The sequence below is a fragment of the Tauraco erythrolophus genome, chromosome 8 (genome assembly GCF_009769465.1).
Source record: "Tauraco erythrolophus isolate bTauEry1 chromosome 8, bTauEry1.pri, whole genome shotgun sequence".
NCBI classification, from domain to species: Eukaryota; Metazoa; Chordata; class Aves; order Musophagiformes; family Musophagidae; genus Tauraco; species Tauraco erythrolophus.
In genome coordinates this window covers 40,867,062-40,892,061 of record NC_141472.1, presented here as the reverse complement: position 1 = coordinate 40,892,061, position 25,000 = coordinate 40,867,062, and the positions used below count along the sequence as shown (strand labels likewise).

Sequence of the window (25,000 nt, the reverse complement as noted above, 5' to 3'; positions counted from 1 at the left end):
AAGTGTAATGCAGGGTCACAGATTTTGGGAAGAGGGCAGGCTTAGGTACAGAAAAGTCATGTTGGCCGAGTGTCGCAATGCTAGAGGATAAATTGTGCAAGCGTCAGCTAAACGAGAATTAAAATGCACACACAAAATTGCAGCGTGTACTCCGGTGACCCGCACAAAGTGAGAAGCGGCGCAGAGCCTTCGTGAGCATTTAAGAATTTTTGGGAAGCAACTAGACACTGTAACTTCTCTTTACCACAGAAGAAAATGACAATGAGGAAGGAAGTGCAGCAGAAATCTTCAACATTACCACTATTATGCAAAAAAAAAAAAAAAAAAGCTGTTAACTGTTTTCCCCTTGCTGACTGGGTAGACGTGCCCTCAGATGGAAAACTTCTGCTACTTGTGACTCCTTACTACCAGAAATCACATGAGGTGATCAAGGAAGAAAATCACAATAACTATATTTATAGCTAAGGCTGAATTTCTCAGAAATACTGTACCTTGATTAAAATTTCTGGTAGGCTGCAATAAAAATATCAGATGCGAGACTGGCCCGGCAGATCAATTATCATAATTGACAACATTTTATTAATACATATTGAACTCCTAAATGTTTTGGACGCAAGATATCCCCGTGAAAATGATCCTCAGAGAGGCAGAATGCCAGATCTGGGAAAAGAATCAAGGCTGGCTTGTCTGCTGTACAGTTTAAACAAATATTTTTCATCTGGTCTGCATATTCTATGCTTTTGTACAAATTTAGCATCTGTTTGTACCTGCATATTTTAACTTAAGAGCTTTCATTAATTTTTTTTTTTTTTTAAGCTTCAAAGCCATAAACATGTATATTTATACCACAGTATTGTACACTGGTTGTAAAGCTCTGAATTAAGTCATTCTGTGCTTTAGTTTTGATTAGAATGATACAATTAGAACCTGTTATTCCACCAACTAATTACTTGTAGAATGTGACATCTGAAGAATACTACAAGATTACGAATTTAAGAATGAACCCAGAATGTGCTCTGTTTATATTATTCCCCTATCTTCAGTCAAATCATTGTCATGGAAATGGATTAATACTGGGCCAGTTTCTGTCCTCATCAAAATCTTTCTCGCAAAAAAATGAGTAATAAGAATTTTAATGCTTCGTGTATCAATAAGATTTTAATAGCGGGCTTTGATCTTCTTGCCGGTCTATCACTTGATTGGCTGAGCAGCATCCATCTTCCTGAATCATCATCGACTTGTGTTCGTTTCTGGGAAATTCTCTCTCTCTTTTTTTTTTTCTTTTTGTCGGCGTTGAACCATTTCTGGCTGCCTTTTGACATTTTAGTTCTTATGAGCGCAGCTAAGTGAGAGCGCAAAGCGGATTTTTCACTTAAATCTCAAATACTAAATTCTTTCACTTAAAAAAAAAAAGAAAAAGAGAGAGAGATTGTATGTTTGTGCATGTCTTCAAATACAGAAAGGCTGGCATTTAAGAGAGGTTGAAAAGGTGAGAAAGAAACGCTATGTATATTTATTTTTGCCCGCGAAAACCCTTTGGAGGGTTAAATCTTAACCAGGCTGTATGTGTGAATACCTGTTGCACATGAACTAACAAGTTAGCAGCAAGAACCCAAGTTTGACAGGCACTCCCAGGCAGGCTGCAACATCAATGAAAATAAGGGTTCTTCCCAGTGATGGAGCTGCATCCAGCCTCTTCCAAATGCTATTTTAACGCACCCCAAACCCCTAGTTTCGTGGAAAGTAAACCGATCCATGATAAACAGGTAGTAAATAAAGCTACACATATCATGCTCGTTTGCATGTGAATTAACCCAATTTACGGCCATAAAGGCAGACTTCCTCAAGTGCAGGGAAGACGTAGGGGCAGAGAAGAACTGCCCACAGTTGAAAATTTGTCACATTTCTGCACCGCTTGATATCAATACACGCTGCGCTTCAAATGAGGTTAAAATGACGATGGCAGCTCAGAAGATCTGTGTGATGATAGATAGAAATACAGATATAAGAACTTTTTATATCTTCCTTTTGTATTTACAGTGTCTTCCAGGTATAGATCTCACAGTGTCTGTTAACCGATCATTTCTTTTAAACACGGGGCAAAAAAGAAAGAAAAAATTTCCCTTTTCATCACCCGGCTGCTTATTAGATTTGATATCGGGAAAAGCCCTTCGTTTACTCCCAACAAATAGTTCTGTTTTCCACCACTCGCTGTCGTGTTTAAAGTAAATAAGTTCTCGTCCACCCAGCACTGCTGAACTCATTCAGTTGCCAGAACAAAGCCATTGTACAGAGGTCCACAACAGCCCTTTTCTCTCCTTCCCTTAGCAGGATCTTCCCCGTTCCCGCAGCGTGCTCCCTAGCTTTGTAAGCCATTCAGTAACGTGCAAATGCTAAAAGTGTGCGTGCTTATTTCACAGAAGAAATGAAGGAAGATTATGACACTATGGGGCCTGAAGCCACAATTCAGACCACTGGAAACAATGGTACAGGTAAGATGCTGCGTGACACGAGCGTCGCTTCTCTTCCAGGTCGCGTAGAATTAGCTGTGCATGAAGTGGCGAAACAATTTCTTGCTTGTTTTCAGTTTAACAATTGGGAAACGTTCACATAATTCTCCTGGTTTTTATTTTTTTTGTCCCAATTTGATCACAACGGTGCAGTGACAAACTCGTTGGGTGAGAGTCCCTGCTACCCCTCTCGGCCCCCAACTCCTTTTAACTGCATCCTTGTGAACTAATAGTTTTCAGCAGCATAAGGAGGTGAATCTCATCTCGTTTAAAGTAGCTGGACTAAGACACAGTAGTCTTTTAATGAGAGAGATGTACAAAGAGCTCGATAGGGAGGATGGGGTGCATCCTTCTTGGCAACCCCAGATTGGCGTGGTGCGCAGGGTAAGCTGCTCCAGAGACTGCAAACATCTTTTCAGCAAGACACACGTAAACCTCTTACATAGATACACAGACACATACACTTTAAATGCATATTTATGAGATTATTATGTTTCTGGCTAATCTTTTTTTTTTTTTTTCCCCCCACTTTCCACGTCTCTTTCTTTCCTCTCTTCTTAGAAATCAATACACTTTGTGGAACGAGAAAGGGGACAGAGATATTTAGCAAGCATCACGTCCAAGCCATCTCTTTTTTTTCTGTAGCAGAGCAAACCAGCAAAAGGTTTCTGTTGCTGTTTTCTAATCCAAACAAATTCAGGGGTTTACCATGTTCTTTCCAAAGGCCACAAGGCCCCGCTCCATCCTCAGCACAGCTAAACACCATACGTCACCCAATGTTTCTTTTGCATTGTGTCACAATTTGAGATGTTGTAGATAGCCCTGCTTTACACGGTTAAAAGTCAGAGTTTTCTACTAGAAGTACATTTCTATGCATTCCATTATGAGATTTAGTTCATAGGTAATGCCCTCTACAAATATTACTGTAAAAGGTGGTACCTAAGTCTCGCAAGGATTTTATTACTCACACTTTCCTAATGTTGGTAACTCCCACATTAAACCCCAACGCTCTTGTTAAGTAACACAAGAAATTTACTTTATAATTCTTGAGGGGGAAAATAATAGGAAAATAAAACCGTGTCACTGCTTTTTTCATCCATTAGATTTATTATGCATGAAAGAAGGGCGGCACCGAGGCACAGTTGATCATTACACATATGCTTAACGACGTTGCCGTACAGAACTGGATACACACGTCTTTTAAAAGCTTTTTTGTTTCCAGGAGACGTTAATAAAGTGACAAATTGTGCTTAGTGCTTGGAGAAACAGGACTTTAAAAGACATCTGATTCAGAAATAAGACTTGATGGTTATCTGAATTACCATTACCAGAGCCTTTGAGGTCCCCTATCAGTCCGTGTGACTTCCTTTGCACATATTTTCCTTACCATAACAGGCCTTGACTCTTTCATACTTGCAATGTGGTCTGCTTGAGGGGAAGACTTCATGTCCTCTAGCCCCTTCCCTTCCAGTATCTGATGGTCTCTTCTGCCTGCTCTGCTTCGGCCTCACGACATCTCTCTGGGGGCAGGGTGCCGTCAGGGCACCGCACAGCCCAGTCCGTGACTCCGTGTCAGATCCATGGCTGTGAAGTGTCCTGCCTTTTCTGAAACCATTTTCTTTTGGGGAAAAGATAAAGGTTGCCCCTATCCAGCTTGGTGCACTGCAAACTTGTGGTTCAAAGAATGCTTTGCGTTTAGGTGGTCTGCATTTAAAATGCAAAAGCTGCTCTGGATGTTGCACTTGGCAACTCCTTCCCCAAACGTCCTGAGCAAAAGTTCCAGCCACACCTTTACTCCAGCTGCTATTTGCTGCAATGGGCTGCTTGCTCAAATAACCACACGGGTTGTCTGGTGCTCTGCTAGTGTTTAATTCAAATCTTTTATCACTGAGGCACCTCCTGAGCCACCTCCTTCAGTGGAGGCTGGTGACTGGGTAGGTTGGGTAGGACACGCTTTTGTAATGGCTGCAGTCTTCATAGTCTCTTAAGAGCAATGCCAGATTATTTAGTCATATTAAATCGTCTGATAAACTAAATGCCTTTGACAGTTTTTCACCTTGATGGAAAACGCCAGGTGACAGCTAGGAGTTAGAGTAAAAGCTCCCCAGTGTTGCCTGTTGAGGTGCCCCAACCATTATTTGAGCAGGTCAGTCCCTGAGCTGTTGGGGATTGTTCCTACCCAGTCTAGAAAATGTTCAAAGTTTTCCTCATCAGTCTCACTATAAGCTCTGGGCCTGTCTTGAGTCTCTGGCCTCAATTTTTCTCTGTAGGTACTCAGGAAATTTACTACTGATATTTAATAAAATAGCTGAAGTGAGGCTGAGACTTGATCCAATGAAAGGCAATGGATCAGTGACTCCATCTTCAGTGAAAGCCATACCACTGTGACCTTCTGGTGTTCAAGAAAGCCATTTGGGTCTTCCTACAGATTAACATGGGCTCTTCCAGATGGCTCAAGGAGGTCTCTTCTGTTTACTGCAACTTGCCTGTCCCTCTTGACATTCGATCTTGTAGTGCTCATGTAGTGCTCCAAGAGCTGGGCTGAGCACAGAGATAGGAGATACAGCTTCAGACTCATTCACATACATCCAACCACAAAGTTGCTGTAGGTGCACGCAACTAGTGTGACATATTTTTAGCATCAAATTCATTGCACAGCATCATTAGTAGAGAAAGAAAACCCAAAGAAGTAGTCTCTCTTATTAAATTATTCTGCTATTGTCAGAATGGCCACTTCCTAGTGGTACTTGAGAAAGAAATCTTGTTATCCATACATTAATCAGCTGCATTTTTATAATGACCCATGGAGGCTTTCTGATGGAAAAGCAAAAGTGAGCATTAGAGTGAAAATTTTAGTCTTTGGTCCTGCTAAATTAATCTGTAAATATTTCTGGGATTTCTGAAATGGTTACTTGACAAAATGATGTTTTGCAAAAGGGGTTTTTAAAAAGTGAATGAATGAATTTCTACAGTTTATTTTATTGTACCTGTTATGGTTATTTACAACTGAGATGTTTGCAGAAAATAGATTAACAAATTCCCTGTAAACGAACAGAAAATATTTCCTGGTTTCGATTACCAACATCTGACAAGAAGATCTCTTAATATAATTTAAAGAAGGGAAAAAAAAACAAAACCCTTTGGGGTGAGGAAAACAGAAGTAAAACTTGGCAGGTTGGAGGACAGGCCGTTTTCAGGCTGTAATCTGTGTGTACCAATGGGGGCCTCTGACTTCCTGGCTAATGAAGGCTGTGGTTTTATTAGCTTTGTTTGCGATTAAGGGCAGCTATCACCATCTCGCAGGATGAGTTCCCATACGAAATAACGGGTCTCCCAAGCTCCTTGAACCTCTCTCTCACTTTATCTTGAAAGGTCCTAAATGCCTCCAAAGATAACTTTCCTTAATGTGTTTTATTTTTATGTGACACGGCCACATCAGCTTTTGGAGCTGAAAATATTTCTGCTCTCCAAGCTCCAATAATTAATTAAAAAAAGACTTCTTTGGTGAGGTCACCCGCCGTAGATCTCGCAGAAATTCTTGCCTCGCAGGAGGGGATGTGCAATTTGTGTGCAGTGTCAGCCCACGAGGAATCTGGGAACATGACTTTCTGCATGGAAAACAAATTAGGGCACAGAGTGGGGAAGAAAACCTTCCCCCCTAGAAATGGAGAGAGAAACCTAATGGTTATCAGATGGGTCTTTTTAGTAACACTGGGTGAGCTTCCAGCCATGTCTGAATTGTCAGTAACGTCGCTGTTGAGAAAACAGATACACATGGTCACCTTTTGCTATTTATGTTAATCTGCAGCATTGCAGCACTGGTTGTATTGTTTCAGTTAAGGATCTGTCAGCTTTTCCACTAAATCCCCATGTTTTTAGGGGTTTATAATGTAGACATAAACATTTGCTTTAGCTCCCGGATTGCATGCACAGACATAGAAGCTAAATAATCCAGAGAATTAGGAAGACGAGGCCAGTAATATCGCAGAAGTCCTCCACAGCCTGTTGGATCAGCCTCCAGACTTGGGGGCTGGGAAGGAAGAACCTGATTTGGGTTCGAGTTTGGGTCTGAAGCTCCTAGTGTTAACTCAAGCCTTGCTTGGCAGCTTAAATCCCATCCTATTAATGCAGTTGCAAGCTCCAAAACTCCCCAGCCTGCCTGGAGGAGGAGAAGAACACATGGAGCCATCCCTTGGAGCCATCCCACCCTTTCCCTTTCCTGCTCCTGTGTCTCCTCTCTGGAGAAAAGCTCTCTTTCCCTGCTTCACAGGTAGTGTTTACTGGGAAGTGGCGTGAATCTGGCAAGAAATGACCTTGTTTTCCTTGGATCTATCCCTAAGCCAAGAGATGGGGTAGCATCAAGCTGGAGGGTAGATGATCTTGCAACAGTTGGAAGATCTAGGCAAAGCGAGGGAAGGAAAAGTCAGGTTTCCAACATAAAAAGCAATGCCTCAGCTTTGTTCTGACCAAAACGAAGGCAAAACTGTAGTCTGATGCTGCTGTGCATAAGGTGTACTTCAGTAACAACCATTTTGTTATATTTCTCTCACAGCAACAAAATGGAGGTAAGGTACTTGGTCTTGTTCTCCATAGTCACGTTCTCTCCTCTAGAAGTTGCTTTTTTTTTTTTTGGTGAAAAAAAGGAGATCCTGTTTCTGGTGCTAATAGTAAGTGATAACAGGAGCTACGGAAGGACCAAGGCAGGAGCACTATGGTGGTGTAGCGATTCCCTACAAAACCACTGTGATAAGAACAGAAGTTTCCTTCCACAACCAGGATCCCATGACCTGTGCCATTTGGTCACTGTCACTAAAATACTGCAGAACGGTTGAGGAGCGGCTCAGCTCATACGAAAAATAGGGCATATTTGTCTCAGCCAGAGGATTAGATTTTATCGGCTGAAGCGATGAGGTTTGTTTGCATAGCTGAGTATCTGCTTTTATCGATGATGGTGAGATCAGTGCCCCAAATCAGGCACTTCCAGGTTTCCAGTTGTGCCCCAGCCAGAGGCTACGTCTCATTCTGACTGCAAGCATCACCCTGCGTTCTCCTAGCAAACTGAGGCAAAGCATTTATCCATTTCTAAACGCCAAGGAGATGGTTAGTCTCTCATTTCCAGCGGTTACAAACCAGTATAACCCTGTAGGGCCATAAGCCCTTTGATTTCCATGAGTTTACTCCATATTGCTCCCTGGCGTCCGTGAGAGCGGGATTTAATATTTTACTTTTACATGAACTGTAGAATAGTTTATGGCGTTGCCTCATTTTCTTATTTCACCTAAGGAGAAATACATTAAAAATGTAATCAATCATAAGCTGTTCTTTTCATTTATGGTCAGTTAAAAACAAGTATCTTTAATTCCCTGCCACCAACTGTGTCTTCCAAGACTTGTTAAAAAAAAAATAAATCAGAGAAAAAAAAAAATCAGCTCTTTTTTTTTTTTTCTTGGTATAATTATATTAATATTTGTCTATAACTTCACAGAGTTTTAGGGTCTTTCCTGTATGCAAGTGTTCATACATGGAGGTGAAAAGCATATTTTTAGGAACAGGATGTTTTGTGGTTGAGCATATATTATATTTCATGGACATTGCATGGACAATAAAAAATTGGGTTGACATTTAAGGAAAAGAACGAAAACTCTCTTACAGACTGTAAAAGTGGTTTTAGGCTCAGTGTCCCTGTTATGGGCTAAAACATGTGGTTCTATTTGCAGAAATCTATGAAGCAATACTTTTTTTAAATGAACCTATTCTCCCATTGTAAGTTAATTTTTCAAGGAGGGAAAAAAAAAAAAAAAGGAAAATGTTGTGAGCAATTCTCTTCTCATGCCCACCATGCAAGAGCAACCCGAGGCAGGACCTCTCTTGGAGGAGAAGTGGTTGTGGTCTTTACGACCTGCAACTACCGCCTCCGATGCAGGGACTGTCTCGGGGTCTGTGGGATCTGGGGGCAGCTGAGCTCAGTCCTGTAGGTCGAGCTGTGTTCGTGCCAAGAGCCATGGGTCCCCCAGGAGCCCCTTGAAGGTTCAGGTTCCATAGATGAAGGATTACCTGCATTACCCAAGCCTCATAAACTTTTCCTGCTGCCCCGTAGAGCCCGTGTTCCTGTTAATTTAACTGCCCACCCTTGCTTCCATCCATGCTGGTGGAAAGCCCGCATTAATTTTATTAGGAGCTGGAGCAAGACCGATGAGAGCGAGGATCCAGCTGCAGCCCCAGCCTCGTAGCTCCCATAAGCCGGCTCAGCCTGTGTGTAACGATGCTACACCGGCCCGAGCTCTTGGGGAGGATGCGCTCCAACCACTCTTTCTTCTCCCCTTCTCTCGTTTCAGTGAAGAACGCAAATTGCACGTCGGACTTTGAGGAATATTTTGCCAAAAGGAAACTGGAGGAAGGAGATGGGCACGCAGTCAGCATAGCGGAGTACCTGCAGCGCAGCGACACAGCCATTATTTACCCCGAAGCCCCTGAGGAACTGTCTCGCCTTGGCACTCCAGAGGCCAATGGGCAAGAAGAAAATGGTGAGGCTGTAATTCATTTTTAGCCAGTACCCTGACCTTGTGCAGCTGTTGCAATTATAAATGCACTACATGCCTGGGTGTTTACCTTAAAAATTGAAGAACAGCTGCAGCGGCATGGAATTTCATGAGCAAAGATTGGGGCTGTAATTTCAGTGTATTGTGATTTTTCAGTCAGCAAATTTGTATTCTTTGGTGGGTGAACCGAAGAGCTGAATTGAAACGGGAGAAAGGCTGCTGCTCTAGTTGGGAGTTTGGGAAGTTTTAATAGAGTTTTTATGCAACAGAAGACGGGGTAGCCGGCCTATCGCTCTCCAGTGCCTCGATAAGTAGTTGGAAAAGCGTTGGTGGGAAGGATTCGGTCAATGGCAATGGGTCTGGAATGCAAATCACCAATTGATCGGGAAAAGTATTTCTTAGTTTTCCAGCCAGCGAGGTCTGCGGGAGGAGTGATGCCCGTAATTAATTTCCTAGTGGGGTCCGGAGCGGGTCCTGCAAGTCTGCCGTGGGCGTGCACGGGTGCCGGTGGCTCCCGCTGCCGGTTGGAAGCACCGTCCCTCCCTCTCGGGCAGCAGATTGCAGCGATTCCTCTCATACCATCCCGGGCAATCAGCCCATGAGCTGCCATTGATTTGTTGACCTTTTGGCCTGTCTCTCTTTCTCCCGCTCCGTATCCCGGGGCGCAGACCTGCCACCTGGAACTCCAGATGCCTTCGCCCAACTGCTGACCTGCCCCTACTGCGACCGGGGCTACAAGCGCCTGACGTCCCTCAAGGAGCACATCAAGTACCGCCACGAGAAGAACGAGGAGAACTTCTCGTGCCCTCTCTGTAACTACACGTTTGCCTACCGCACCCAGCTCGAGCGGCATATGGTGACACACAAGCCAGGGACAGATCAGGTGGGGGGCTGGTTTTAAGTGATTTCTTTCTGTAATAACCCCTTAGAGAAACGATATTGCTTTGATTGGCAATCATTATTAATTTTTCATGGCATTTTGAAGATGCAGATCTTTTAATGGTAATAGCTTTAATTGAGGTCTAAATGATTTTTTGATGGTCTCTTCTAATATGATTTAATAGTCTTATGTTCACGATCGAATGAGTGTGTTAATTTCTAATTTAGAAATTTTATTTGCACTTTAACTTGACTTTAGTTTCGTTTTTATGTTCCTCAAAAAGTGAATGAAACTGTAGCATTTTAATTATACATTATTAAACATCTCAGCAATTTTAAGTCCATTTTTCACCTAGTTTTACTTGGTAGTGTTGCAAATAGGAGCTCCAAGACACACTGAAGGATCCGCGAATATTTTTTCCTTACTTTTTGAGTAACGTTGTCAATCACGTGAAATTACGCGTATTTGGTATGATCGTTTGTTCAACATAATTGCACATTTTTTAGGATAACTCTTCCTACAGCACATACAGGCTATCATTGCGATTGCACCGCTAACACGTGCCTGCGCTGGAATTGCGGCATCGCGATCATTTGTGTAGCCCAGCAGCGTATCTGCAACAAATCAGAGCAGTTTTTTCCCTCGAAGTGATGCATGTAATATTATATCAGCGCTGCATTTAAGGAAATGCTGCATATCTCAAGCAGGTGACTCAGCTTCCCTAGTGCTCCGAAACGGGCTGGTGATAGACCCGTGCCACAAAACTCTTTACACACCAGCAGAAAAACTACTCCCATCCTCGCTGGAGAATTACTTCTGAAAACCCATCTTACGGAGGGACCGTAATGGAAACTCAAATGGTGTGGTTAAAACTTAAATAAATAGATGTGTGCATTGTGTCAAACTATAAAGGCTTTATGCCCTATTTATTTTTCTTCAAAACCCGAAAATCATGGTCAGCTGTATTTCTCTTGGTAGGTTTATCTCAGCATAAGGTAAATCCAGTTAGGCAAACACACATCTCCTAATCACGCCATTTTTGCAATTAGCATTTTTAAGAGAACCGTATCTTTTGCTTGATCTTAAATCAATATAAATGATTCTGGAGCGGTTTCTCTTATTCTTTCCTTCCCTTGGCTTTTCTGGTAGACAAACACATTTTCACATGTGTATTTTTCCTAACCTGATCCACCGTAAGGTTCCTTTCTTTTGCTTCTTATGATTAAAAACTCTGGAAAGGGAAAAAAAAACCAAAAAAACTGCCTAGATATTTATCCAGCGTAACCGCCTGAAATTTCACATGCGAGAGCGCGCTGGTGCTGGCGCATTATGAATGGTAGCTTTGGTGTTGAAAAGTCCCCTCATTTGCTCATGGCATTTACAATTAGTAAATTAAAATGATTGTATCATATTAACAGTGGCACAACTAAAGTTTATAGTAGTCCTCAGAGGGCGATGGGGGGAGACAAAACAGCTGTTGCTGTTTGTTTATGCAACTCAGCAACATATGAGCGCGGGTCCCTCAATGGCGCGCGGCGGGCTGGGCTCTGCTTGATCTTTGAAGGTTGCTGCTGTTTGAACAAACCTCCCTGTGTCCCATGTAACACCATCTGTCTCGCCAGGAATGTGGGAAGAGGCAGCACACCCTCGCAGTTGTCATACCGTTTCGGCGCTGCCTTTTTCCTCCCCCCACCCCCCCCCCCCTTCTTCTTTTTTTCCCTGTTTTCCCCCCCTCCTCTCCCTGCTCCTGCAATAGGCTTTTGTGTCGTGGCCGCCTGCAAAAGGCTGACCTCCTACCTTGAGCATCCAGAGTGGTTGGCTGTCTTATTAGTAACGTTATTAATTTTTTTAATTTTTTTTTTTTTTTCTCTCCAAATTCAAAGTCACGGGGCTTTTCTTGCTTCTTGCAAAAAGGTCAGCTGCCTTTGATTGTATCTTTATGCTACTTTTAACTTTCAACTTTCCCTCGCCCCTTAGAAGAGCACCGGGGGAAAACATGGTACGAAAGATAGCTCCTGTCTTCCCTGCTGCTCTGTGATTTTAAAAAACATTTCCAGCACCAGCTCACGCCGAAGTCGCAGTCTCTTCTGCTTGATAATGAATTAAATCTTACACGAAATGCCACTAACGACAGTGTTCCTGTCTTTCCTACACACGCAGTAAACAGAATTTTTAAACAAGCGGAGTCCCACATGTTCAGAGTCTGCTAGGAATATTAAGAGCCACAAATCTTCTTATAAAACAGTTTCTCTCATTGTAGGATACCTTAAAGCAACACATTTCTGATGAGAGACTCAGGAAATAATTCTAAAGCAAATATCGAATGCTCATGTGAAAGTACTTTCTCATTTGTTTCGGTTTACTGCCAACATTTTGATTTTTATTGCAACGCTGATGAGACAAATAAATGTACACGCAGACCTTTTGGTCTGCTTGATAAATTCAGAGCCACATTAATTTTGTTTTTGTTTTTTAAGCTAGAAATTCATGGCTTCTCTTGCATAAAATTCATGTCGGTATCTTTTTTTTTTTTTTTTTTCTTTTCCCTCCCAGCACCAAATGCTGACCCAAGGAGCAGGCAATCGCAAGTTCAAATGCACTGAGTGTGGCAAGGCCTTCAAATATAAACACCATCTGAAGGAACACCTGCGAATTCACAGTGGTGAGTAGCGGAGGTGCTGGTGTGCTCATTTGCATTTTGTTTAATTAGCTGAGTTTTAAAGACTGCTTAAAATTTACACAGTTCTGCTTCTGGCTTCTTGGAGCTACTAAGGTATTTCATAAGTGGTATCTGAGTCATCCTCATTTATCATGCTGTTAATACCACGGTCTCGCTGAAAGATTCGGAAATAGTAAAGCTTCCTGCAAATAATATAGATCGTTTGTTCTGCAGCCTGAGTTCAGAAGCGTTCACTCACTCCTGTGCAGTTGAACTGTTCTATTTTCCGTAGTAAAAAGTTCCCCCAAGTGAAATGCAGCTCATATTCTCAGATAATGAGGGAGTGCAAAGTGTCTCATGTAGGGTGACTTGTGCATTTTGGCTCTCCTGCTTGATGCAGCATTCGCAACGCCGCCGGGCTCTGTCCAGGTGCAGACCTCCACCGATGCTGACATGGAAGTCCTAACGTCAGGACTCAGTTTCTCATACTGTGCTCATTGCCAGTCAAAATTCCATTTTTTGGAAGAAAGAAAAAGAAAAATATATCAAATTGAAACAGTCTGGATTTGATTTGTCTCCTTTTGCCACAGGGTACTTACCTGTGACTTGCAGTGGTCAGTCTGGAGCCAATCTCACACCGGCTGGAGACCGTGGGTCCAAATTGACCTCAAGACCCATAGAAAGAGGAGGGTAAAGTGATGGTGGTGTGCAGCCATATTCCTAGAATTAGCATTTTCCTCACTATTAACCAGTGGATACGCAGATGATCAGTTGGGTTTCAAACGCGGTCGCTTGCAACTATAGCCGCAACAATGACAATTAACATTTGGTTCTAATTATCATTTTAGGTGAAAAACCATACGAGTGTCCAAACTGCAAGAAACGTTTCTCCCATTCTGGCTCCTACAGTTCGCACATCAGCAGCAAGAAGTGTATTGGTTTAATCTCTGTGAATGGCAGAATGAGAAACAATATCAAGACGGGTTCTTCTCCTAATTCTGTATCTTCCTCTCCTACTAATTCGGCCATTACACAGCTGAGAAACAAGCTGGAGAATGGCAAACCACTTAGTATGTCTGAACAAACAGGCCTACTGAAAATTAAAACAGAACCACTAGATTTCAATGAATATAAGGTTCTTATGGCCTCACATGGGTTTAGTGCAACTAGTCCTTTTATGAATGGTGGACTTGGAGCAACCAGCCCCTTAGGAGTTCATGCTTCTGCTCAAAGTCCGATGCAGCACTTAGGTGTAGGGATGGAAGCACCATTGCTTGGGTTTCCTGCGGTAGGAAGTAATTTAAGTGAGGTGCAGAAGGTCCTACAGATTGTGGACAACACGGTTTCCAGGCAGAAAATGGACTGCAAGGCTGAAGAGATCTCCAAGTTGAAGGTTTACCATATGAAGGATTCATGCTCTCAAGCCGAGGAACAAGGAGTTACCTCCCCCAATATTCCCCCCGTGGGTCTTCCAGTAGTAAGTCATAATGGTGCCACTAAAAGTATTATTGACTACACATTAGAGAAAGTCAATGAAGCCAAAGCTTGCCTCCAGAGCTTAACCACAGACTCGAGGAGGCAGCTCAATAACATTAAAAAAGAGAAGCTGCGAACCCTAATAGACCTGGTAACTGAAGACAAGATGATAGAGAACCATAACGTATCCACTCCATTTTCATGCCAGTTCTGTAAAGAAAGCTTTCCTGGTCCCATTCCGTTGCATCAGCATGAGCGTTACCTGTGTAAAATGAACGAAGAAATCAAGGCAGTCCTTCAGCCTCACGAGAACATGGTTCCCAACAAACCTGGAGTGTTTGATAAGCAAACCCTCTTGCTGTCATCAGTACTTTCTGAGAAAGGAATGACTAGCCCCATCAACCCATACAAGGACCACATGTCTGTACTTAAAGCATATTATGCTATGAATATGGAACCTAACTCTGATGAACTACTGAAAATTTCCATTGCTGTTGGCCTTCCTCAGGAATTTGTGAAGGAATGGTTTGAACAAAGAAAAGTCTACCAGTATTCAAGTTCCAGGTCACCATCACTGGAAAGGGCCAGTGCCAAGGTGGCGCTGGCTGCCACCAACAACACTCCCACTAAAGACTCTTTGTCAGCCAGATCTCCAATAAAGCCTGTGGACTCTATAACTTCACCATCTATAGCTGAACTTCATAACAGTGTTACTAATTGTGATACTCCTCTCAGGCTAACAAAACCTCCTCATTTTACCAATATTAAACCAGTTGATAAATTGGACCACTCTAGGAGCAATACTCCTTCTCCTTTAAATCTTTCTTCCACATCTTCTAAAAACTCCCACAGTAGTTCTTACACTCCAAACAGTTTCTCTTCTGAGGAGCTTCAGGCTGAGCCTTTGGACTTGTCTTTACCAAAACAAATGAAGGAACCCAAAAGTATTATAGCCACAAAGAACAAAACAAAATCTAATAGTGTAAATTTAGAACACAACAGTGTTTCTTCATCATCTGAAAACTCAGATGAGCCACTGAACTTGACTTTTATCAAGAAGGAGTTTTCTAATTCAAATAATCTGGATAAAAGCACTAACCCAGTATTTGGTATGAACCCATTTAGTGCCAAACCTTTATACACAACACTTCCACCACAGAGCGCATTTCCCCCGGCCACTTTTATGCCACCAGTCCAGACCAGTATTCCTGGGCTGCGACCATACCCAGGACTAGATCAGATGAGCTTCCTACCACATATGGCCTATACTTACCCAACTGGAGCAGCTACTTTTGCCGATATGCAGCAAAGGAGAAAGTACCAGCGGAAACAAGGATTTCAGGTAAATTGTTGCAACTATTTTCATTTGAGAGGTTACAATTTAGTATTTTGTGGTATGTCATCTTTCAGAAGAAAAACCCCAAAGCTATATTCAACATTTCCAACTAAATTAGCGGAGATTATTTTAGTCTGAACTTGCAAAAATGCAGTGGAGTAGGAAAACGAACTGCAATTACCTTGAGAGTGCTTCTACTTGAATTCAGAAGCAGTATCAATACCTTTGAATAGGCATAATGCTTATGGTTTTATTCTGTTAAGAGCTCAGTTGTTCCTTATTAGAATTGTATCTAAATAATAATAATACTAATAATAACAATGTCCATGAAAAATCCCATCCTACAAGGAAAAAAAGAAAAAGGAAACTTTGTAGGGAAACCGATCTCTGCAGAACATAACTATATTTCATCATGGGAAAAAAAAAACAGTGGAAGACCTCTTGGGAATCACCCCATGCTTGGACGCAAAGCTGTATCCCTCTAAGGAGAGGTCCATATGGCCCCACAGCAGCTCTCTGGCACTGAAAGCCCTCAAATCTTCCTCCTCCATGTTTTTTCGGGAGGGATTGTTCCCCCACCATGCATGGGAAAGGCATTCTCTCTTCTCATTAACGTCCAGGAGATGAGAAACATTGACATGTTGCTTCACCATATCCCCTTCCTTCAGCCTACCTTCTGCCCTTCCCAGACTACCGATCTTCTAATCCTGCCAGTCATCTGGAACAGCTTTGAAAAAACCCAGAGATTAAATGAAATTATTTGGAGAGGTAGCAGCTAGGGCCCTTAATCGCAGACAAAGTCCTTCCCTGGACACGTCATCTGGGTCAGCACTTCTGGGTACAACCTTTAATCCTTTCCTCAGGTCGTCCCAGAGTCAATACATGAGTGGTAAAGGATTTCGCCGCTTGCTTGCCTACGGCAAAGAGCTGCTCTACAGAAGCCACGTACCTTTATAGCTTTTTTTCTGGGTGTATTCAGATATATTGTAATATTATGGTCTATTAGTAATTTTACTGACTAGTAAATGTTTTATGGTTTCAAATGCGAAAATCAGGTATGGTTTTACGTTACAGGCTGTAATCCCTCTTTGCACAATAGGAGCATAAATAGCACTGCACCTCCATAACAGCTGTTCCACTATTCCAATTTACAGTACATCTGCCCTCTTTGTAAATGTATTTAAGCCTATTTAATCTTCTCTAATATTAATTAGTGCAAACCTAGTCTAAGAAAACTGAACTGTGTGATAGCAAATGGAAATGTATGTTATCATGCAAGTTTGCACTCTCTTTGGATCAAGACAAAATAAATATCAAGAAATTTAATAATTTACTGATCCACATTCATTATTGCTTAATGCTGAGGGCTGTTTTAACATAGATAGAACATTGATAAAAAGTGTTATTAATATTCCCTATTTCAAATTACAAAATTAAATATAAAAATATAGCTTGAGGCCTTTAGTCGGGAGACATACATTTAAATGGATTGCATAATAATAACATTTGTACCTAAATATAAAATTCAATTAAACCCTTTCTACAGATACAGAATATATCCAAGTTTCAGTGTTTTGAAAGGGATGATCCCTTAGCTGTTGCTTACACCCACCCCTGTAAAACATTACAGTAACTTTTGCCATCCATGAAGACCCTCCCCTTTGCATTTTCCGTTCCTCGAAAACGTCTAGTGCCGATATAATACCTTCCACTTTTGTAAACCATAGTATTGCAGAGTGCTCAAAGACAGAAAGTTGGTTCGAGGCATAGAAGTAGAAGGCTCCTCATTATTTCCACAGCTCCCATCAGCTGTAGTTTCATCACCACCGGGTTCCTAAGCTAAGAGGGACCACCATCCTAAGCAGATACGATTTTAACTTCTCTGGGGCGGTTGGTTTCTCCATGGGAAGGAGCGGTGGTGGAAGTGGGTCTTGCTGACGGGTGGTTCCTTCACAGGGAGAATTGCTTGATGGAACCCCAGACTACATGTCCGGCCTCGACGACATGACGGACTCCGACTCCTGTCTGTCTCGAAAGAAGATCAAGAAGACAGAAAGTGGCATGTATGCGTGTGACTTATGTGACAAGACATTCCAGAAGAGCAGTTCCCTGCTGCGACACAAATACGAGCACACAGGTAGGGCGGCCATGCACGCCGAGGGGAGGGTTGAGGTCCGCGCAATGCTCTTCACAGTGTTTCAAGAGTATGCCTGTGCCATGAAGCGTTTGGCAGATGTTGAGGCTTTCAGCAGGGAAGAAATAATCTCTTTTGCTCAGTTCAACTTTTTTTTTTTTTATGGTTATTGCTTGGGAAAGGACTGTTGGATGTGACGGGGTGAATCTCGGCAGGTGCTAGGTAAGCTCGTGTCATGTTGAGCGCGGTGGCAATTGTGGCACTCAGCATCTCGCAGGACGAGCCCTCTTCAAACAAGGCAGGCCCTAGCACTCGGAAAGGAGTGCAGCTTGGTCAACACAACGTCTGGCACGGGATGGGAGAGTGACAGTGTATTTCTTGTTTCTTAGGCACTATCTGACCCCTCACCATTTAATCCAATAGAAAAACTTCCACTGACGTTAGCAGCGTGAGAGCCGGCTCTGGCCGAGTTATCTGAGAGCAAACAGCTCACGGGGGTTGCTCTTGCCGTGATTTTGCGTGCCAGCAGTGCAGGCAGGTTGCATTTCGCTTTTTCACTTCTCAGTTAATGCCCAGAGAAGGTTTCCTTCTTTCCTGAATAGAAACTGATTTTTGTCTAGTTCAAGGAAGCCTGCCAAAGCTCACCGCGGATTGTCATCTTAAAAAATATTTTGGTTTGAAAAAGACCCTCCATCACACCTGTGCTGGCTGTGGTTCCCCTTGCAGGCAGCGTTCCCTTCCCCACTGTCAGCCAGGACAGGCAGGAGCCCGGAGGTGGAGAGGTCTCCAAGGGGGACGCATCAGCACAGCATGTTTCGTTTAGGGGAAAGCAGGGCCGGAGCTCCCCAAATAATAGAGATATCAAGTTCTGTTAGACAAGGGAAGGTGAATTATCATGTGAATTATCGTGCAGCAGGACATAAACCAAACTCTGACTTCCTAGAGTTAGAAAAAGCTTACTCAGGAGGAAACTTTCCCTAACTTTGAAAGCTGAGTCCCACTTCAGGAAATGAAGCAAGTCACATCATCCTTCAATCTCACCATGTGACGGTAAAAAACTTATACCTCTCTATTAATACATCTTCCAGGCTGCACATAACCATTTGGCATTTCACATATGAAAAATTTACAATTCAGAAGTGGACTGTGCCTTTAAAAAAAAAAAAAATTCTTGACTTTGTTATTTTTCCTTTTTCTGCTTTTCTTCCAAATTTTAAGCTAATCCCGCACAGGAAAATAAAAAAGGAAGTTAAAATACGTGTGGGATTAGGAAAGAAAATTAAAAGCAACATTTTGGACTAGATCAGCTAGTCCATCGGTGGAATGTGCTCTCCGCTACATTATTCAGATCAAATTGTTTATTCAGTAGAAGAAGCTTTGAAGGCTTTACGTCCCTGCACCTTTCCTCTCCTGAATGATTTTATTACAGCCATCTGCAAACATTATGGTTTACTACACTACTACCGTAAAGCTCTTATGTTAGAACTGGCCTTCATATATATCGGGATCTGGACATATGGTTGAATCCCATAAAGTTGGTAGTCCATAAGGTCGACAGACATATGGTTGAAAGGCTGAAAATTTGACAGGCTGAAATGTGTGCAATCACCTTGATTTGCAAAATAAACTGCATTTGTAAAAGCAAAAATATGTTCTGGTCTTTAAGTAGCATGGGAACCTACTGCTTAGAAAAATACTGCCCAGCTGCAATGTCGGGACTTTTCTCCTTCTTCTTCGCTCCGTCCCTTTCGGCTGCTCAACTTGACGTCCGTCAATTTTATGGGACTCAGCCTTATGATCCAGAACGTGTATATGGTGTCACATTTAATACTACAGCACATTGTCAGGCTCGAGCGTGGCGTTTTCGAGACAGGAAGGATGGTCTGTGGCAAAGGCACAGGAGCAGGGGCTGAGCGCGCCGCGCTCTTTTCTGCTCCGCCACAGACTTCCTCTGCGAATTTCAGCAAATTGCTTCATCTTTCTCTCCCCTTTGCCCATCCTTGAAATAGAGGGAAACGATACCAGCCCGCCTCTCCGGGGTGCTGTAGATCTTAATTCATGCGGGCTGAAATCCTGCGATGGAACTCGCTATAAAAAGTGTGAAGTATTATTAAGGATGTGTTTGCTTTTATGGAGCCTCCGCACACCGCGCTAACGTTGGATAGAGGTGGTTGGGAGCTCCGAAGACCTTGGCTGGGCTAGCCTCCATAACTCATTCACAGCCTTCAGGAGGCACCCTGCACTGGGACTTGGGCTAATGGCTTAGCACGCATCTTAAGTGAATTTCAAATTAATTTGATAGTTTTGGAAAGAGCTGGTAATTGCATTAATAACATAGGTGTGAAATCGCAGTCCGTGTTCGGTGGAAGGAACTGAATTGAAAGTAACACCACCTTCTGCTTTTGGGGTCACTGGAAGAGTAGGCTTAGATTTTTCGATCAACGTTTTGAAACTTAAAAAAGAGAAAAAGCTTTTTTTTCAGTGTACTGCTGTTTTCTGACCAGCTGATCCTGGTCTGTTGTTACTTCATTAAAAACATGTTTTAGGAGCAATTGGAACACTTTCTGTCCTTACTTAGGAAACACAAATAGTGAATATTGTTTATGCTAATGTTCTTTTTCCCATGTTAAAACACCTATGTGCTTTTTTAGGTCTTTTTTTTTCTGATATTTGAACAATCAGATTTTTCTTTGACACCACTCCTAATAGTCCACATACCTATTGCAACCAATGCCAGAATGAAGGTTAAAAGAGTCAGACAGAGAATCATAGAATCATAGAATGGTTAGGGTTGGAAAGGACCTCAAAGATCATCTAGAGAAGGCCATGTTCTTGCTTTGCGGGCCTTAAATATTTACCCTAGAGAAACTATTTGGAGCAAAAAATAACATTGACAAGTAAAACTACAAGAGCTGCCTTAATCATGTGTTACACCAACTGTTGTAACGGAGAAAACAGGAATGTCGTAGGCATTGCAGCAGAGCTGAGTTTCCCTGCCAGAGCAAGAAGAAGAATGGGATCTGGCTGGTTCTTTGTGTCAACCCAAGGACTTTTGGCAGGACCATGTGGCTGTAGATCAAGGAGCTCTGTGATCACCTCTGTACACCATGCCTGCCATGGCCTGAGCACAGTAGAAAAAGAGGCCCAGATTTCACAATCCATAATTTTTAATTTATGCAGTACTAGTGGTATTCTGCAATAGCTTCTAGCTTCACGGGGAGAAGGAAAATTTATTGTGTCATTGCAATGAGTGAATTGCACTGGTTCTGGCTGATCTGAAATTTAGTGTAGAGGCCACTGCTTGTTGCAGGACCAAATTCTGCCAAGTTAATTTGGGGTGGCATTTAATTTTAAGACAAGCTATGTCTCCCTCTTAGAGTTTGAGCTTCACAAGATCCTATTTTTTTAAAACCAGGGGATGCAGCACCGTAATTAAGTGCAGAACATGGCGGGTAGCACAGGAATTCAGTGCTCAGAGTATTTTTCCTTGAAGTCTTATGAACTCATGCTAACTTTGGTCAGGCTGAAATTAGTTGAGCAGATACTGCATGTGTCTAATCTCAGATTTCTCCAAGCTGCTTATCGCAAGGTTCAAGGCGCTTTCCTTGCCAAAGGTGAAGATGATGGTTGCCTTCATGGCAAAGCATAGGCATCATTTAGCTAAGAAAAAAGCCTTTGCGTTGCAGATAAGGAGGGAAAACAGTAGTGGGTATGTGAGCAGGAGAGCAAACAGAATGGAGCATCTCGAAACAGAAATATCTTGGCTCCTGGGTAGCAATCCAGACCCCCTTGATCACCAACGCTGCTTCAGGCTGATCCAGGAGTAAGGTGAAGGTTGGCGTTTGTTCTGCCGCCGTCAACGCCCATGTCTGCTACACGCCAGCTTTGTCGTAGCTTCGCGAGGCAACTTGCAGCGTGCCTGCTCTGCAACAAAAGCTGGAAACAGTTTTTCAAAATCCTACCTAGAAATTTTAAATCCTTTCATTGTTGTTCTATATTACATCATATTCTATTTTATTACTTGTGTGGGCTGTCGAGGGCCTCATAGCTGTGCAAGTGCTTTCATCCTTTCCTTTTCCACTGTATATTTTATTAAGACCTCTTTTTTATTTTTGTAGCTTTCATGCTGATGCAAGCACTAGTTTTATTTCCAGATTGATTCTGTAAACTAAATATTGTTCTTGAGCCTGGTAGCAAATCAGCTCTCTCTGGCTAGTATTTTGAATTCCCAGCTCAGGAGTTTTCTTTATTTAGAGCTTGATTCATAAAAAATTTACATGCTATTTAAAGGTTATTTTTTCTTGCTTTACTCTGATACAAGTTTAGAATTCCCCATTTTACACTCAAATGAAAAAAAAAAAAGAAAAAGAGGATCTATTCTATGCTTGTGAAATTTGTTCTGTAGACAAGGTCTCCTATTGAAAATGGAACAGGTGCAGCTTGGGCAATTATATATAAATTGCATTTATCTCGTACCTTTGACCGCTTCGCTGTGCTCTGGCCGCTAATCCGTCTCCATTGGGACCACATCTAACATCCAAACCCCCAAGCAGCTTCAAAAGAACTGCCTTTAAAAAAATAAACTGTCACAAAAATGTTTCCTTCTTTCCTCCAAAGAGTGGGATTTCTGTTTGGCCCTCTCCCACAGAAAAAAGACCCCCTTGCCTTAGGCAAAGGATGGGTGATATTTAGCCCAGGACCAGTGACAGCTCGTGATCTGATGTCTGATGGCTTTTATACCACCACAAACGGGAAACGCATCGCTTTTCAGTAAAAGACTTTTAGCCCGGGAAGACTGAGAGATACTCACTGTTAGAGGATTTTTGCTGTTGTTGTTGTTTCATCATAGCAGAAATGCAATTTTAGAGACTTTGCAAACAGATTAGTTGTAATTTCCCCTCTGTAAATTGAGCGCAGGCCCCTGTGGGAACGTCTTTTTGCAGATGGTGGAATAAAAAAAAAAGCCTAAATATTTTCTTTGGATATTTCAGAGAGATTTATCATTTAGTTTCACTGCAAAATGTGGCATCTACATCAGGGATCCACCTGACGGCACACAAGTGTTTCGTGAGCCCTCCTTTGAGCTGCCTTTGGTACCTGTCTCTGAGCTTCATCCCCCATGGATGACAGAGGTCATCTCAGATGAGACTGGCTAAAACCTGTAGGATGGGGTGTTCATATCTTCTTCCTTTCGACCCATCTCTACTCCACTGATGTTAGGACGCTGCATGACAATCCTTTTACCATGTATTAGCTAAATAGCTGATAAAGCAGTCAAAACTATCTACAATTCGAGGTTCTCCTCCATCCACCTACAACTGTAGGTTTCTCTCCATCCACCTAAAATTGTAGGTTCTCCCCGTCCACCCACAATTCTAGGTTCTCCCCATCCACCTGCAGTTGTAGACTTCTCCCCATCTCCAGTGTAAAATACCTTCTTTCAGCTTTATTTTATGGCCACTAATGCATTGCAGGGATTAGGCACTTCTTTTAAATGGCTGAAATGCTGGGGTTTGCACACGGGAAAAAAAAATAATTCTCCTGCAAATGTTCGGAAACCCGATACATTTGAAAACATATTTCAATTAGTGTTGTAACAGCTGCACGCTGTGCGCTGCTAAGGTATGTTGTGTGGTGTCTGAACAAAGAACTTTGCTCAAGCTGTCATGTTCCCTCAGATCAAAACTGAGTCCTTGATATGGATGTGGTAGACTAAATAGCTCCTGTATCGCCTTTTTAGTAATAATATAAATTAATATGAAAATATGGAGTGTTTTAATCTTCTCGTTTCTAAATTAATTTATAAAATATGGATGATTCCCTGCCAGGCTACCTCTGTGCTGGCTATGGGGAGGCCCCAGGTAGCACGAGCAGGAGGTGCAGCGTTGAACGAACGCCACGTGCAAGGGACAAGCAAAGCAGGCAAAGACTGAGGGGCAAGCACATCACCCAGCCCTGGGGAAGGGTGGGTGGAGGCAAGTCTGGATAAGAAGCAGTGGAGGTGATTGACTTCTGTTTGAGGAGAGGAAAAGTGCTGGGCAACTGGATGGAGCACAGCTTGAAGAGGAGGGAAATGTGGGGTGAGAAGGGTGTAGTGGGCATCAAATGCAGTGTGCATCAGAAAAATCAGGAAATTTGCAGTAATGGAGAATCATAGAATCATAGAATCATAGAACGGTTTGGGTTGGAAGGGACCTCAAATATCATCTAGTTCCAATCCCCCTGCCATGGGCAGGGACATGTGTCGCTAGACCAGGCTGCTCAAAGCCTCATCCAACCTGGCCTTGAAGGAAGGGCATTATGGAGAAGTGGGACAAGACAAGGGTTGGGCTTTTTGATGTTAGGGAAAAGTAAGTCAGAGGGAGGAACTGAGACAGTGTGGGCAGAAGTTCAGTGAGGAGAAGGACACAAAAGAAGGTGCTGAGGTAGAGCAGAAGGTCTACGAGGAACAAAAGAGGAACAAAATCAGCAACTATGGAGATAAGTAGCAAAGGAACAGTAGTGTGTTGCTCTGATGAGGGATGAGGCAGGGGTGCAGGCAGCTGTATCTGGTGGGTCCAGCTGGGTGGTTGGTAGTGTTGGGAAAGCTCCCGCCTTACCCGTGAGGGTTTTCTTCCAGCAGCGTTGGGGTTTGAGAAGTGCTTAGGTTGAGAATGCTTTGGGATTCTAAGCTAATTTGAGCAAGTGACTCCATCGTGCTAAAATCTCCCCAGTTAAGGCTGTGGGATTTCCCCATCGTGGCCAAACGTGTGCTTCGAATGGAAGTCAGCTGCCCTCCTGTTCTGGATGTGGTGCACCCCCAGGTCAAGGCTGGAGGTTCAAAGCCAAAATACCTGAACAGCTCTAAAGCCCAGAGTCTTCTTCAAGCTTGACTTTTAACCAACAGGTTAAACTGGCAGAAATGCATATTTAGGAAACAGATCATAAAAGCAATATTGCCATAACTCAGTATATCAAACTTGAATTTTTAATTTTACTGTAAAGAGAAATAAAGAAAAAAAAAAAGGGACCCTGTATGTGTGCAAGCTTAGGAAACTCTCATACAAAGAAATGTAGTTTGAGTTCCAATTTCCAGGCATCCACTGACTTCCCTGTCACTCAGGTTAGTCTATCTGTGGTTTCGCCTGTATTTTCCTTCCTGCCAGATCTCCCCTTCATTTCATAACACACAATTTTTGGCTTCCTCGAGCATTCGTTAATCACACCTTATTAAATGTGAACTTTCACAGTGGGACTTGAAGGTAGCTGTGACTAGATGGGGCAAAAAAATTAGCATATTCCCTGCTATTCGTTCTTAGTGACTTTGCTATGGAAAGGAAATTTTTTTTTTATGCCTGACTTTCCCTGCTCTCGAGTCCTGGCAGTGGCTGCAGAGGAAAAGAAAGCAGATCAGGTCCATGAAGGAGCAGCTTGACTTTTCCTGGAAGTCGAGATCTTTCAGTGGTCTGAAAATATTTTCTTTTTTT

The 25,000-nt window shown here is 42.6% G+C and overlaps 1 protein-coding gene across 3 annotated transcripts in view; it reads left to right on the top strand.

Moving 5' to 3' along the window:
* Positions 1-25,000, top strand: part of ZEB2 (zinc finger E-box binding homeobox 2) — a 116,017-nt gene that overhangs the window by 87,431 nt on the left and 3,586 nt on the right. For 2 of the 3 annotated variants that reach the window (XM_086615577.1, XM_086615576.1), the window contains 6 exons: positions 2,421-2,492; positions 8,846-9,034; positions 9,718-9,932; positions 12,483-12,591; positions 13,437-15,406; positions 17,357-17,537. In XM_086615577.1, coding sequence (XP_086471703.1) covers positions 2,421-2,492; positions 8,846-9,034; positions 9,718-9,932; positions 12,483-12,591; positions 13,437-15,406; positions 17,357-17,537 — 2,736 coding nt within the window. The remainder of the gene's footprint in view (positions 1-2,420; positions 2,493-8,845; positions 9,035-9,717; positions 9,933-12,482; positions 12,592-13,436; positions 15,407-17,356; positions 17,538-25,000) is intronic. The other variant, XM_086615578.1, reaches the window with a different exon arrangement.